This window comes from Carassius gibelio, chromosome A23 (genome assembly GCF_023724105.1).
Source record: "Carassius gibelio isolate Cgi1373 ecotype wild population from Czech Republic chromosome A23, carGib1.2-hapl.c, whole genome shotgun sequence".
In the NCBI taxonomy this organism is placed as follows: domain Eukaryota; kingdom Metazoa; phylum Chordata; class Actinopteri; order Cypriniformes; family Cyprinidae; genus Carassius; species Carassius gibelio.
Window position 1 is genome coordinate 22158470 of NC_068393.1, and position 16763 is coordinate 22175232.

Here is a 16763-nt window from a genome sequence, read left to right on the forward strand (position 1 = left end):
CTCTCAGAGTTCAGAATTTATAATGCGTGTAGTGCCAAAGTAAACCGCGGGGAACCACAGGGCTCGATTAACGGCTTACTAGATTTTTTCAAAGGGGCAAGAGAAAGAGAATTTTACTTGGTGTTACTTGGAATTTGATGTGAAAGATGACACATTTAATAAGATTTGGGGGGGGGGGAATTTGCATCTATTTTGTTATATACCACAACTCATTTCTACCTCTTTCCAGTGCCAGAGCACTTTATTTTTAGAGTTGTTTAAGTGAGAGAACCTCTCTAACACTACAGGTTAGGAAAATTTTAATGTTTAATCATTTGTTTTATTATTTACATTTTTATTTGTAATTTTTACAATTTCTTTTTTTTTTGTATATGCTGTCAATTATAGTTATAGTAAATTACAGTAAAATCTTTATCGACAGGTCACACTTACAAAAAAATCGGCAATCGGAATCGGCCAATAAATTTGCAATTGGCTGAAGCAAATTATGTTGCATCACCTCCCTTTGTTTTTTGGTTGTTTCCTTTGCTCCTTCTCCTCTCTGTCTCCTCTTTCATGTTGCTCCCACCCTGCCCGAGTGACCTATTTTTCCTCCGCCGCTGCAGCATGGCATATGAGATCAGCTCGGTGTCCTTGTGCAGGATGAGACTCGAGCTGAATCTCAATGAGGTGGAGGGCTGTGAGGATGGTGAAATGTATGTGTTTGGGAGGTCATACAGGGTTACATCCTCTACAGATCAGATTAAACAAATGCAGAGCACCATCTAGTGTTGAGAGTGGAGCATTACATGCAAGATTCCCATTTCCCATTTTTCTCAGGGTAATCAGTGATTACTTCATGATTTATTTTTAGGGGTTTGTTCTAAAATAGTCCAAACTTTACCTCTTGAATCATAGTACAGTCATTTTCTATATCATATTTTATAAGAATGCTGTTTCTGGATTATTATAGGACGTTGACTGTTGAACATTTCCTAATAAATGTTGTTAAGCTTAATCTTGAGCTATTGCCCCCTTCAGAAATAGACTTGTTTGTTGTTGCACATACTCAACTGGATAAAGAGATACTCAGATGTCATTGGTTAAAACTAGAGAGGTATGATTATTCATGTTGTTTATTTATATTTTCTGTTTTCAGATCCTGTTTGATCAAGCTCAGAGATCAGTGAAGCAGCAGTTGCACAACTTTGTCAAAGAGTGAGTTTAGACTATATTATTTACATATACATGTTATTTATATAAAAACTTCCATGAGATCCCTAAAGCATTCATTGCCTAAAGCCTCCATATCGGCAGCTTTGTATTCATTAGACTGCTCATGTAATGAATGTCCATCTGTACTTTCAGTGACGTGCGTAAATTCAAGGACACGAAGAAGCACTTTGATAAGGTGAGGGAAGATTTGGAGATTGCACAGGTGAAGAACGCCCAGGCACCTCGAAACAAAGCCCATGAGGTGGAGGAAGCCACCAGCACCCTCAACTTCACCCGCAAGTGCTTCCGCCATCTCGCACTGGACTATGTGCTGCAGGTAACGTATGAACACTCGGCTGCTCCAGACTGAACACGCGCCACACATACACAGTGTATGTAAACACATAAGAGTGTTTTATATCAATCTGTTTTCCCCCCATACAGATCAATGTCCTTCAAGCCAAAAAGAAATTTGAGATCTTAGATGCAGTAAGTATATGAAATGTATTTGAATCTGGTGAATGTGGTGATTGTGGAATCTGCAGCATCATTATCTGTCCTGTCTTCTTGCAGATGTTATCCTTCATGCATGCGCAGTACTCCCTGTTTCAGCAGGGCTACAACCTACTGGATGAGATTGACCCCTACATGAAGAAACTGGCTGCTGAGGTGAGCAGTGTTCTCCACGTACGCTATTGATTTCTGTCAGAGCACCGGCAGCCAGATTGACCATCGATTCGGTTAGAAAAACAGATGCAAATTCATGAATTATGTAAAAAAAGAAATACAACCCCATGGGAAGGGATTGCGAAAGCGTGTGCACGGATTATGAATTTGTACTGATTGAAAAACCGAAGGTACGGTTTACAAAATCTGAGTGCATGGATTGGAAAATCATGGGTGCTGTTTATTAATCTGTGAGCATGATTTGTTAAACCGAGGGAATGGTTTAGGAATTTGTGAGTACGGTTTATAAACTGAGGGGAGGAAATGCAAAACAGTCGCTGTGGATTGTTTTTGTTTCTTTTACCTACAGGTGACTTCCCGCGCTCCGTACTTCAGTGTTTTTCACTTGAGTGTTGTTTTATTTGTATTTATTTTTTATTTAGTCTAGTATAATTTTTTGGGTGATATAGACACTAGTGACAAGAATTATGACATTTCAACAACAACAAAAAATTATCGTAAAAACGTATTTTAAAACAAAAATGTCTTAACGATGAAATAAAATTACTTAAATCGTGATATAAGATTCTGTTTATATTGGCCACCCATAACGTGTGCACTGTGTATATTTATATGTTTTATCACACAAATGTGTTATGTAAGCACAAACTTATTTTGGATGCGAATTAATCGATTTGATAAAAGTTTGAAACAAGTTTTCATGACAGAACCAAATTATTTTCTGAAAAAAGAAGTTTGTTATTCCCAAATAAATTCTGCAGCATCTAAACAATAAAAAACCTACCCTCGAAATAAGAAAATACTGTAGTATTTAAAATGTACAGATTTTAAGCCACATTACATTACTAACCTTAGTACTACACTTCCCATCCCTTCTGAAAGTGCAGTGCTATAATGGACAGACAGATAGACAGCCAGTGCCTGTGGATAATAAACACATACAAGAGATGACAACAAACGTCCAATAACTGATTGTTCATCTCGTCATAGCTGGATCAACTGGTGATTGATTCAGCGATGGAGAAGAGAGAAATGGAGCATAAACATGCCACGATTCAGCAGCGGGTAAGAATACACATACTGTACAAACATGACATACCCTTGACTGTCACTAAAATACTCTGACAAACACCACTCTTGACTCACGTCTAATGCTAGAATAAGGTTGTTAAAGATGGTAAACCTCCAAAGAAAGTTAGAATTCAGCTTTCTTCACACTGGAGTTGATTGAGGATTATTCATGCTTTAATTGGACGAGTCTAGTTACTAAAGACTATCTTTAATTCCTTTTGGTTGCACAACGTAGTTTGATTCAATTAGGTTAAATTCGAAGAAGTTGAGTCTGAGTGCAAGTTGAGTCTGGCCTGCATTGTATTCCTAATGTCGTCATGTTTTCTTTCCATTTTCGAAACATTAAAAAGAAAGACAGAATGTGGACTTTAGCCCAGAGTTATATAAAGAGACCTTTTCACTTCCCTTCAGTGTTTGTCCTCCTGTTCTTCTGGCAGGAGTAGAAAAGATCTTCTGTCCTCAAATGTTTCAGTGTTTAATGATGTTGAGCAGTGAGGAAGTGGATCTATTTTGACCGAACAGAAAATAGAGCTCGCTGAAATTTGGCTTCTGACACCTAGTTCATCATCTATCTGTAAAAGAAAAACAAAAAAACATTTATAGACATATGTCTACATTTATTTGCTCCTGCCTCAAGAGTCCCACAGATACCTAAACTCAGACTTAGCTGCTAAACAGGTGTTTGTAATGATTTCTGTATTCTGTATCTGTTGTAATGTAGCATTATTATTATTATTATTATTAATTATAGACAGCAGTGACATTTTAGTACTGTTTACTGTATATACTGTTATAGTTTTTATTAATATTTTGATTCCGCTTTTTATTCTTTCAGATTTAATTTAGATTTTAGTTATATTTTTTTGGAAATGTTGTTATCTACATCTATAATTTTTATTATTATTATCATTATTTTAAAAATTGCTATTCAGGTTTCATTTATTTCATTTATTTATTTTAGTTGCATTTAAGTTTTTATTTGATTTAAAGTTTTTAATGCTTCTATATACTTAAAGTCATTACTTAAAGTCAAGTTTTTTCATCTAATTTTATGTTTTAATTTATTTCAGATTTGCTTGAATTAACAAAAATGTTAGTTTTAGATTTGGTTAAAGAAATTAGCTCTGAAAAAAACTGACTATTTTTAGTTGCCTTGACAGATGCTTTGCGAGAGCAATGCTGCAAAACACAATGAAAGAGATCTTTTATTTTATTTGTGTAAAAATATTTTCGGGTAATTGATTTTTCAGTCTAGGCAATTAATGGGAAACACTGTGTATGCGCTAAGCATTGTTAAAAACAACCTTGAAAATTCTAAGCACTCTATTCTGCAGTTAAGCATGTATTTGTCACAGTATAACATGTCGAATTGTTACTAATCTTCATTTTTTTTCTGCTTTCCTCCATATGGCGCTCTGGGATTGTCTTCATCCTGATTTAGACACTGTTACAGGTGAGCCTTTTACTCTAAACCCCATCAAACATGGCTTCTAAAAGTCTGTAAACATTTTATGTGACTTTCCAGATGGAGGCTATAAATAATTCATCTGCACTCTCACATTTCCTGATGTTTTTTTATGAGGAAAAAAGTGTAGCTTGGCTCGTGATTCTGACCCGAATTTTGTGTTGTGTAACTGATGATATAATTCCAGTTCAGTGAGACTGATTGATTTGTCCTACAAACGCATCCGTCTTATTTAACCGCTGATGGCTGTCCCATCATCCTCCACTCAACACAACAATTATTCAGTAGATGTTTCTCCCTCAGTGGATTATTTTCAGCTCCTTATTGTGGTTGATGAGAAGAGCAGACATTTATCTTTGTGCTTTGATTAAGAAATGCTTTCTGGGATTGCTCTGGATGCGGTTGATCTGAAGAAACGCTTGCAATCCATCACAGCAGTTACCCACAAACCATTGTGACGGTATTGGGCTGATGGCAAGAGCGAGGAACATATGGTCTCAGAGCCACTTTAAGAAGAAACTTACCCATAATTACATAATGTTGTGATTTTTAAACCACAGACTCTTGTTGTGTTTCTGGGTAATTGGCTAAGCTCATATTCTCCTGTCTGTCTAAAATCCTCTGGCAGTTCTTATGAAGCTGCTGAAAGACATCTTTTACACCCATTAACATCAGTTTAAACTCATTATAGACCCACAGGAATCACTGGAAAGGGCAGATCTTGGTTTCTATGGTGTTCTGAGTTCTCAATTTCAAATAAGCAGAAGCATCATTTCCTGTATTGATTTGGTTGTGACTGAATATATTTGGTAGCACCTACAGTCTTCCTGGCATGATTAACAAACTATTACTAGTGTTTTTGACACATGCACTGCTGACTCATTACCATAAATCAGGTCCGTGTGTTATTTCAAAATGAAAGAGATTTATGTGTGAGTGCCAGCTTGTGTTGCAGGATCGCAGCCAGCCGTCTCAAAGGGAAGAGTGATGTGAATGTGAAGATTAATGAGGTCTCACTGATTGATTAATTATATGGGTTTTCTGTAATTACAGTAGATAGAGATGGTATTTTTTTGCAGTATGGGATAACATGAGCATGACGTTCTTGAAGTCTCCATTGACGCCCAGCAAGTCAAACTGCAAATAAGATTCCCTAAATTAGAGTTGTAATATTTGATCCTGTGATTTTGATGGGCTTTGTAGTTCAAACAGATGATGGTTTTTATAAGCTCCCGCGTCATCGGCTGCTCCTAAAATAGCGCTGCTAGTCTTTTCTGCAGTCTTACAATGTTTTGTGAGATGCTGCACAGAAGATTCTTCACCCACAGCTGACAGGTATTGAATTTTTTGTTTTATTATTAAATTTTTTTTAATTAATGAACATACATATTTTTTGGTTAATTGCTCTTTTGTATGATAATGAGTATAATGTTTATCTTGAGGGGTTAAAAGAAGCTTAGTTTAGTTGTGACAGACATGATGGGTCATGGACTGAACATTTATTAAAACAATTGATTTATTAAAGAAAATTTAAGAAAATAATTGTCATATTTTTAGATATAGCTTCGTGACATTTCTAACTGTTTACAAGTACATAATGATTGCAGTTTGCTATAATAATAATACATAATATTATTAAATAAGAATTATATTTTATATAATGTGTTCGATATTTTTATATATTTATTGTATATAATATAATATAATATAATTGTACAATATAATATATATATATATATATATATATATATATATATATATATATATATGTATATAATATAATATTATTGTATATAATATAATATAATATAATTGTACAATATAATATATATATATATATATATATATATATATATATATATATATATATATATATATATATATATATATGTGTATATAATATAATATAATTTTACAATATAATTTTTAAATAGTTTAAGGACATTTCGAACTATTTGCGTGTACTTAATCTGTTTGCAGTTTATTATAATAAGTGTTCTTTTATGATATCAATTTTGTTTATACTATAAAATTTTTACACATTTATGTTCTATTTCATATATAATAATAATATTATTATTATTATAAAAAGCTCTACCTCCTTTAGTGGACACCAGCATTTTGTGACCTTAGGGTGCGTGATGGATTGTAACGTGGTAGAAGGCTAGTTAGGTACACAGGAGCTAAACCATTTAGGGCCTTATAGGTAAGTAATGATAGTTTGTAACTGATACAGAACTTAATAGGTAGCCAGTGCAGAGACTGTAAAATTGGGGTAATATGATCATATTTTCTTGACCTTGTAAGGACTCTAGCTGCTGCATTTTGGACTACCTGTAGCTTGTTTATTGACGAAGCAGGACAACCACCTAGAAGTGCATTACAATAGTCCAGTCTAGAGGTCATGAATGCATGAACTAGCTTTTCTGCATCAGAAACAGATAACATGTTTCGTAGCTTGGCAATGTTTCTAAGATGGAAGAATGCAGTTTTTGTAACATGGGAAACATGATTTTCAAAAGACAAGTTGCTGTCTAATATAACACCCAGATTTTTGACTGTAGAGGAAGTAACATTAAAGAAGGCGTGTATGTTAATGAGCTGTAGCTCAGGCAGTGGAATCGCACATGATGGATCCTGCTGAAGCTCCACGGCTGCGTGACTCACACAGTGCATTGACTGCATGCTCGATTGGGCTGCGCACCCGTTTAGTTGAGCTCCGCCGCTTCCAGGGGATGCAATGATTTTAAAATACATCAAACATTTAAGGATAAAGATATTCAGCAGGTTGGACCTCACTTTGGTGAGTTGCTGCTTTAATGCAGTTAGCCATTCTCTTTACATTTTCGTTTTGATTTGTACCTATTCATCTTTTGAATATTCATACAATATAAAAGCATGCACTTGTTTTTTTTATAGTATTTTTAAAGTTAAGCTTCACTAAATATCAGTCTAAATTGCTCTTGTAGACTGGTGTTTTATATTCACAATCACATTCTGTTATATTTGTTAGATTGTGTGTGAGTTATAGTATACAACGTATACATTTTGTACTATTTTATTATATAAAATATATATGCTGCATGAAACTACAGAAAATCCTATATTTTTATTTTTACTAATTTTATTTGATCTTTTTCTATATGATTTTTTTTTTAACCCTAATCGTTCGACTTCAATCGATTTAAAGGTATGAGAGCATAACTGCATGTGTATTTAAGTGTGTGGGAACATTGAAGATCAGCAGAGCGAGTGAAAGGGAGGGTGTTTTCTGTAGCATTTAGTCTCTGGCTGTAAGGAGACACAACTGAATGAATGTGAACGTCTGAACAGTCACCCTGCTGTGGATTTGGGTAAAATGAGTGACTATAAGCAAATGTACCACACTACAATGCTGAAGTGCTTTGGGGGTTTGTTAAGCGGTCACTGCTGTATTCTGGATGGTGGTTGTTTGCTTTTGTTTCTTACGTGATTAAATTAAAGTATACGCAGTGTCTCGCGTATTTAATCAGGGAGCATCGAATGATGTTGTGCAATCTTGTTTAAGATGCAAGAGCGCAGTGATTGTGTTCAAAGAGCTCTTTCAGCAGAACGTTAATTCTCTGTCAGGCCTGCCGCTGAAGTGTTGAAGCAGCTTTATCTTGAAGTCTTCAGAGGGTTCCAGAGAGAACAGAACACTTTGAAAGTTTAACAATGCCACAGACAGATAGGCAACTGAGGGCTGAAACTTTTTAGGGCTGTTAGTTTGGGTTGTGAAATGATCTAGTGAAGAAGACGTGTTGAACGACTCTGTTTACCCTGGCATCAGTGCATTTTACAACACAACATTTTAGCCCAGCTGACAGCATATCACTCCTCCACTCAATAATCAATATAAATGACCTGAACGGAGGAGGTTGTTGCCATAAGGTCCTCCTATGATGATTCACCTCTCAGATACAAAATTGAGAGCATTGAGTGTGCTGCGATAAAACAGGAAGAGGAACATTATTGTGAATGGTGAGTGTAAATATGTGAAGCTCATCGCTGGTAATCGCTTGGATATGCTCGCAAGCTTACGCAACAGCTTGCGTCACCGTCTCTAGTGGGACATCTGAGAGCGTCGGATGACTCACTCTTAGTGTGTGTTATGGATGCACAGAGATAGTGTTGTGCATGAATTTGTGCATCGGCTTCACTTACACCCTTCTGTGTAATAAGGAAGCATTACCACAGACAGAATGTAATGTATTTTGTTGCATTGGTGGTTTATGCTTATTTCATATATATGAAATGGCCTTCACTTGATGTTTATCTCTTGTTCTAACGCTATTGTTTTGTCATTCAGGACTTTTCGTATGACGACCCAAAGTTGGAGTTTAACGTGGATGCACCGAATGGATTGGTGATGGAGGGCTATCTGTTCAAAAGGGCCAGTAACGCCTTCAAAACATGGAACAGGTAGGATAACAGATGTGCAGGACTGGGTGGAACCAAATGTAATTATATACACATATATCATGTTTTAATGTATTTTAATCAATTCAATTTGTTCATTGAAATTAATCTGCTTTTGTAAATCCCATATCGCTTGATCATGAGTCTGAATATGCCTGATTTGCTTTTAATAAGGCATGCAACTAGGTCATGGTTGCATTTTAGATATGCAATGATATGCAAGAAAAAAACATCATTAGGGATGCACTGATATGTTGCATTAACATTCTGGCCTGAAACTGATATTATTTTAGTATTACAGATATTAGAATTATATGACGTTCTGCCTAAATACATTTAAATGAAAATATTAAAACCAAAATTAGTCACTTTAAATTCTACTAGTAAATTTAAGCATCACAACATTAAAGTGAGTTATGAAAAAAATCATCATAATTTTAAAACTTAAACTCAACAGTGTTCTTAAATAATGTATCATTGTTCTTGTATTCAAATTTATTAAACAATAGAATTATTTAAAATTATATTAAAAAATAATAATTTAGAATGAGTTACTGACAATAAAAGTAATCTAAAAGTAAAAACTGAGGAAGTGAGCATGAACTATTAAATATCCAATATCAGTATCCATTAAATAAACTCAGTATAATATTTCAATGAATAGTGTCATTACAATTTTTTTTTATTATTGTTATAATATTATTTATAAAAAAAAACAACTTTGTTATTATTTCAAATATATATTTTTTAAGATCAATTTGAGTTCAATGACAGTAAAGAAAATTATGGAAATGATATTGATATCCATAAAAAATCTCAGTATATAGTCATTATAGTACAAATGTATCATTATATAGTAAAAAAATATGTATTATTTCAGTTTATGAAACCCAGCAGGCCAAATATGAGTTATTGCATTTTTAAAAGTATTTAATTCATAACAAATTGCTTTGTTTATTTCAGGCGGTGGTTTTCCATCCAAAACAGCCAGCTGGTTTATCAGAAGAAACTAAAGGTGAGTTCAGATCAGCATTTAGCAAGATGACACATAAGTCACAGCAGTTTAGACTGCGTAAGTAATCTGTCTTTGATTTAAACGAGCAGCTTCATTATACAGTACCTCGAGAGAATGTACTGAGTTTGTGTCAATGACATGTATCAGCAGAATTCTTCAGCTCACAGGTCACCGAGCAAGCATATCTCTTTCTGAAGATAACTAAATCATTCCCTGACAAATCAATGCATGCACACAGTGCTGCCTGCTCTTCATCTGTTTGGAGAATGTCCATTTATTTCTGCCGAAGTGCTTGGTCAGGCTGTCTGTTTAAATTACTGTGACACCGTGCTGTTTAATGCATATCAGAGTGAAATGGCTTTATTAAGAGCACCTATCTTCAAGCCAGCAAATGTACAGGCCTATTGAAGCATCTTCACCTTCCACAGGACTCGCTGACAGTTGTTGTGGAGGACTTGAGACTCTGTTCTGTCAAACCATGTGAAGACATCGAGAGGAGATTCTGTTTTGAAGTCGTGTCGCCCACCAAGTGAGTCTTCTGTCCAGTAAAGCTCAGACTTTAGATGGTAATTTTGCTCTTAAAGACTTTTGGAGCTGCATAACTGGTAGTAATTGTGTTTCTCTTGATGTATTCTGTAGGAGCTGTATGCTACAGGCAGAGTCAGAGAAGCTCCGGCAGGCCTGGATCCTGGCGGTTCAAGCCAGCATCGCCTCAGCGTACAGAGAGAGTCCAGACAATTATTACACTGAGGTTTGTACAGTCAACATGCGAAATCACTATAACATAGGATGGGCCAATACAATATTATGATCAAGAAAAAAAAGAAACTGAGTCACTGTATACTCAAATAAGCCTGTGTAATAAAGCTTAAAAAAATATGCATCCCTATTTTTCAACTTTTTTATGATATTCAATTAGAACTGGCTTAAAAACAACAAAAGCAAGCATAATTCCACTGTTGTCAAGTAGAATAAAAGTAAAAACTGTTTAAAAAGAAAGCATCACATATATTGTTTTATAATTTTTTATAATAGTTTTATAATTTTTTATAATAGTTTTATAATTTTTTACTAATCAAATGTTGCAAAATGAACTGTTGATTGAGTGTTCTGAACTAATTCCTTAAAATATTAGATCATTATTAGACTACAATAAAATGTGTAAACAATAATGGTAATATTAATTATTATTATCACAACAAGTAGTTTTCAAGTGTAGAAAAAAAATTACAAATTATAAAAATAAAAACTAACTGGAGGATTTTTTTTTTTTTTTTTTTTTTTTTACATTTTTTTTTATGAACACAACAGAATCAAGTGAATTAGTGTTTTGAACCGATTGGTTGTAAACCACAGTTCAGAAAAACATTCACATAAATGATTCAGACTTCCCGAGCCTGTTATAATTTTTACTACTGACATTTAAAGCTGTTATATGTTATATTTCCCCCAAAGAACTCTTTTGTGTGTCTGTCTGCAGCGTTTGGACCGGACCGCTTCTCCCTCCATCAGCAGTATAGACTCAGCAAATGAGCCCCGAGAGCGCAGTGGCAGGGGCGAGAGCATTCTGCAGCGGATCCTGTGTCTGCCGGGAAACCAGCAGTGCTGTGACTGTGGGCAGGCTGAGCCGCGCTGGGCCAGCATCAATCTGGGCGTCCTGCTCTGCATCGAGTGCTCCGGCATTCACAGGTAAGGCATGGAAGAGAACAGACCCCATCACCACCCCAAAATAAAATGTCTGGGATATCTGAGTTTAGTGTGTCCCGTGAGCAGCCACTGTAAACACGTTGTGTCGTCCCTCCTTGGCTCAGCCGGGTTTCCTAGGTGGATTAGATCAGATTTGATTAGATCTCATTTAGAGGCGAGAGTTGTCAGGACAAGAGAGAAGGTCAGCGACTGCAGTTACTCTCCTCCAGACACACAGTGATAAATTAATATCAAGGCATCATCATCATAATAATGATATTACTAGCAAAGATGAAAATGGCTGAATATATGTGACCCGTGCTGGGCTAATTTTGAGCTACAGGCCAAAAAAGTGTTGATTTTGAGGTTTTCACAAAAATTTGCCCTCATCTAGCAATCCTAATGCTTACGGTATATGATAATTAATGCAATAATTGTAGATATTTAATTACTTTTATTTGCTTCTCACACTGACTGTCATCCGAAGCGCGCATCCGACAGCACGCAATCCTGATAAATATACACATATACACCCAATTACAGTATTTAAGTATTTACACAAACATAATCTGTTATGTCTTAAGTGAACGTTTGGGGAACTGTTGGGGAAGAACTTCTGATGTGTAACATTATATTAGATCCATGCATTACAGTAGGGCTTAAATATAGACTGCCTTATTAATGATAATCTAACGATAAAAGAAAAGAGAGAGTCACTCACTGCTCTTGATTGAAGTGCTTTTATAGTTGTAATAATCAATTTATTTGTAATTAACAGACTAAAGGGATCTTTACATTAAATTATTAGTTTTTCTTACTTGAATGCTTTTGCTTAGATGTAAAATGGTAATGCATCATTTGTTTTTTCTTATATTTGTTCTACAGTTTTTCTGCATCTGTTCTTATTTCTAATAACAAAGATAAAATTAAAAAAAATAGCTTTTTTTCAAAAATGACTTTGGATGTACGGGTGGAGCTCAGTCATTTTTCATCTGATTCCAACAAATCATCATTCTGAAGGATTTATAATGGAAAGTGTGAAAAAAAAAAATAACACATTTTGCCAGCACTGGTCACATATTAATAGTGAAAATAATAATAAATAATTATTATTATTACCAATTTTATGCAAAAAATTTTTACAATTGAAATGGTAGGATTCTAACAATCTAATAAAAATAATAATTATATTTAATGTTGTTGTCAAATTATTATTAATATTATAAAATAATGAATATTAGCAAATCATGCAAAATTGTTGTGCAATGGAAATGGTGGAATAATAATCTAATAATAATATAGAAATGTTGTAGTAATAATAATAATAGCAATAATATTAATTATTAGCAATTTATGCAACATTGTAACAGAAATGGTCGAATAATCTAATAATTCAATATTTTTGTATTATGATTAATATAAAATAGTTGAATAATATTAGTAATAGTATAATAATTATTAGCAGTTTATGCAAAATTATTATGCAATGAAAATTGTTTATCATGATGATGATTATTATTATTATTCAGCCAATCTCTGATTGTATATTTAAACAATTTTGCAAAAAAAAAAGTCTGCTAAACAACAATAGAGATAATGATTGTCATTATTTAAATTGTTGTTTTGTAGTCAAAATGGTTGCAAATGTGATTTCATCTTTTTTTTTTTTTTAGGTTGTCTGTACAATAATTTAGCATTATGTCAGCATTACATATATAATTTGTGCAGAAAACAATCCCAAAAATGATCTGTGAAAAGCATTCAAGATGGCAGATAGAAATGAGATAAATATACTTGAAATCTTTACTTTTTATTGATAATGAAACGTGTGGATAACAGTTCTTTCTGATTTACATTTGATTGGAGTTGCGGCATTTGTGTTGTAAAACAAACCAACAAAATAAAATTTTTGATTGATGTTTTCACAGGAGTTTGGGAGTTCATTGTTCAAAGGTCCGTTCTCTCACCCTAGACTCATGGGAACCAGAGTTACTGAAGGTCTGCTCAAATGTCTACATTGTTTTCCTCCTAATATCTTTTGGATGACCTTTATCTGTGACATGAGCAAACACGCTCTGACTATAACTGCTGTCTGTTCTGTTGCAATGCAGCTGATGTGTGAACTAGGAAACAGTATCATCAACCACATCTATGAAGGCAGCTGTGAAGATCAGGGCCTGAAGAAACCGGGACCCAGCAGCTCCAGGTGAGTGATGAGGGACACACATACAAGTGGCTCTTTTTCTGTGCATCTGAATGTTGAGTGTTTAATTGTTGCCTTGATTTTAAGGCAAGAAAAGGAGGCCTGGATCAAAGCGAAGTATGTGGAGAAGAAGTTCCTGAAGAAGATGATTTCGAGTGAAGTTCTGGTCAACGGCGGGAGAAAATCAGAGCGCAGATGGAACTCCAGGAAATGCAGGAGACATAACAGTGCCACCACCGTCCCCAAAACACACCGCAAATACAGACTAGAGCCAGGCAGTGCATCTCCTGCAACCTTTTCCTCAGGTAATCTAAAAAAATTATGTTTTGTTTTTTTACTATGCAAGAAAGTACAATGATCATACCATGTTTTTTGCACTTTGCCATGCTGTTAATACCATGGTATTATGTGAATTTCCATAGTAGATTTGTTTAGTAAGTTTTTTAAAAAGTGACATTTTCCTATTTTTTCCTGCAACTTTCAGCAACTGCTGCTCTGGAGAGAAAGTTCAAACGGGAATCTCTCTTTTGTCCGGATGAGCTGGACACCCTCTTTTCATATTTTGACACTGGTTCAGGGCCTCGCAGTAAGTATTATATTCTGTCCAAAAAATTTTTGGGGTTCAATCTTTGGTTTAATTGCTTGTTCCATGCATTATTTTGCTTTGCTTTTTTAATTGATTTTTTTATATATACTTTTGTTGTTTATGTGTGTGCATGTGCATGTGTGTGTTTTATTTTGTTTTAAATAGCGTTGGTTTTGTATGCTTTTGTTGTTTCGTTTTGCTTTGATTTGTTTTTGTTAACATTTGTTTATTTGTTTCGCTTTGTTTTTGTTTACTTTTGTGGTTTTACATTGTGTTAATTAGCTTTGATTTAATTTGTTATTATTGTATACTTTTTTTTGTTATGGGTTTTTTGCTTTGTTTTGTTTAGCATTTTGCTCTGCTTTTGTTTGATTTTGTTTACTTTTGTTTGTGTTTTATCCTGTTTTGCTTTGTATTGTTTTTGTTTACTTCTGTTGTTTTTTATTTGGGGTTTCGTTGTGCTTTGCATTTTGCTTTGTTTTTGTTTACCTTTGTTATGCATTTTGTTTTGGTTTAGTTTTTTTTTTTTTTGTCTTTTGCTATTTGAATACCTTTTTGTGGGTTTGCTTTTTTAATTTGCTTTGTTTGGAAACAAAAAAGTTGTTTTGTTTTAAAATGCTTTGAATTTTACATTTGATTTGATTTTGTTCACTCTTGTTGTTTTGTTTTATGTTATTTTGTTTGGATTTGCTTTGCTCTTTATTTACTTTTGCTGTTTTGTATTTGTTTTGTTTTTGCTTTGATTTATTGTTGTTTACTTTGTTGTGATGGTTTTTGTTAGTTTTTTTTTTTCTTTATTTTGTGCTTTCCTTTTCCATTTTTTACTTTTTTGCTTTGCTTTTTCTTTTTTTCTTTTTTTTTTCATCTGTTTCATCATGTTGTCATGTTTGCTGTAAGTGCACATTGGGTGTTATTGATGCACTAGAGTGTAATGTGCCCGCGGTGGGCTTGTGTCGGTCCTGCAGGTCTGAGCAGTGACAGTGGGTTAGGTGGCAGCACTGATGGCAGCACTGACATCTTGGTGTTTGAGTCTGTAGTGGACAGTGTCACAGAGGAGGGTGAGTAAACCAATGTGTGACTTGATGCTGTTAACCAAGTGTTCATTTTCTATACTGACTGTTGAAGCAGATGGGTCATGTTACATGTGTTCTTGTAATGTTCAGAGTGTGAGGTGTCTGAAGACTCCAGTAATGAGGCTGAATTGGAGCCGGAGGCGTCAGATCCTGAGGATCTGAGAGAACTGGATCCCGGAGCATTACTCTACAAGGCCTGTCAGGCACGAAATCTGCCCGTCATGGCTGAAGCTCTGGCACATGGAGCTGATGTCAACTCCATGAATGAAGAGGATGAGGGGAAAAGCCCCCTTATTCAGGCTGTGATTGGAGTGAGTCTTTACAAAAACATTAATTGCACATGCACATATTAAAAGTAACCTATATAAGAATTGATTGTAAACTTCCAGCTCACTTCAATGAAATGTTTAATAATCATATGCTGTTTTGAGGTTGTAATGCCCTAATCCTCTGGTTTTCAACATATATAGGGTTCTTTGATAGCCTGTGAGTTTCTGCTCCAAAATGGTGCAGATGTCAACCAAAGAGATCACAGGGGAAGAGGCCCATTGCATCACGCAACATATTTAGGTCACACTGGGTGAGTGCATGTTCACACACTCTTTACAGATGTACATACAGATGCCTTTTGCTGTCTTTTGGTGCATTAGCATGCAAAAAAAATTGTATATGAGTTGAACAGACATGAATGTAACCACAAAGTCATAATTATGAGAAGAATATATATATATATAACAATATATAGTTAAATTTAATGCAGAAATAATATTTTATCTTAATCCAACCAAAGTTATGTGAATGCACCTGATGTTGTAACTACAACCTCCAAACCCATAAAATACAAACTTCCCAGAGGACTTGTTATACTTTTATAATGTATATTGTAGTACTGAATATTTACTATATTCATATACTGTGGTATTTATGAGGTACTCTAGATGCTGTAGCATTTTAGCAGGTCTTTTACTGCATATGCAGCTTTGCATTATGCAAATTATTAAATATTCAATGCTTGAATATTCAAATGAAATTGAAGCTTTTCCACAACTGCATTTTCTTTGTCTTATGTTTTCAGTCAAGTGTGTTTGTTCCTGAAACGAGGAGCGACCCAGAATGATGGTGATGAAGATGGCCAGGACCCACTGAGCATAGCGGTTCAAGCCGCTAACGCTGACATAGTTACTCTGTAAGTTAAAAAAGTCCCAATGCATGTGTGTTAGCTTCTGCAAGTTTAACCCAGACAGTATTTCCACTACCGTTCAAAGGTTTGGAGTCAGAAAGATTTGATTTTATCAAAGAAATTAGTCCTTCTATTCAGCAAGGATGAAAATTGATCAAAGAATCCT

At 34.6% G+C, this 16763-nt stretch overlaps 1 protein-coding gene across 2 annotated transcripts in view; it reads left to right on the forward strand.

Moving 5' to 3' along the window:
• LOC127944990 (arf-GAP with coiled-coil, ANK repeat and PH domain-containing protein 3) overlaps positions 1 to 16763 on the forward strand; it is a 52059-nt gene that overhangs the window by 30513 nt on the left and 4783 nt on the right. The window contains exons 5-23 of one of the 2 annotated variants that reach the window (XM_052541458.1): positions 1139 to 1197; positions 1348 to 1531; positions 1639 to 1683; positions 1768 to 1863; positions 2872 to 2946; positions 4394 to 4405; positions 8745 to 8857; positions 9818 to 9869; positions 10298 to 10398; positions 10509 to 10620; positions 11350 to 11558; positions 13484 to 13553; positions 13667 to 13761; positions 13846 to 14063; positions 14243 to 14344; positions 15301 to 15402; positions 15508 to 15728; positions 15888 to 15997; positions 16493 to 16603. In XM_052541458.1, the coding sequence (XP_052397418.1) occupies positions 1139 to 1197; positions 1348 to 1531; positions 1639 to 1683; positions 1768 to 1863; positions 2872 to 2946; positions 4394 to 4405; positions 8745 to 8857; positions 9818 to 9869; positions 10298 to 10398; positions 10509 to 10620; positions 11350 to 11558; positions 13484 to 13553; positions 13667 to 13761; positions 13846 to 14063; positions 14243 to 14344; positions 15301 to 15402; positions 15508 to 15728; positions 15888 to 15997; positions 16493 to 16603 (2087 nt within the window). The remainder of the gene's footprint in view (positions 1 to 1138; positions 1198 to 1347; positions 1532 to 1638; positions 1684 to 1767; positions 1864 to 2871; positions 2947 to 4393; positions 4406 to 8744; positions 8858 to 9817; positions 9870 to 10297; positions 10399 to 10508; positions 10621 to 11349; positions 11559 to 13483; positions 13554 to 13666; positions 13762 to 13845; positions 14064 to 14242; positions 14345 to 15300; positions 15403 to 15507; positions 15729 to 15887; positions 15998 to 16492; positions 16604 to 16763) is intronic. The other variant, XM_052541459.1, reaches the window with a different exon arrangement.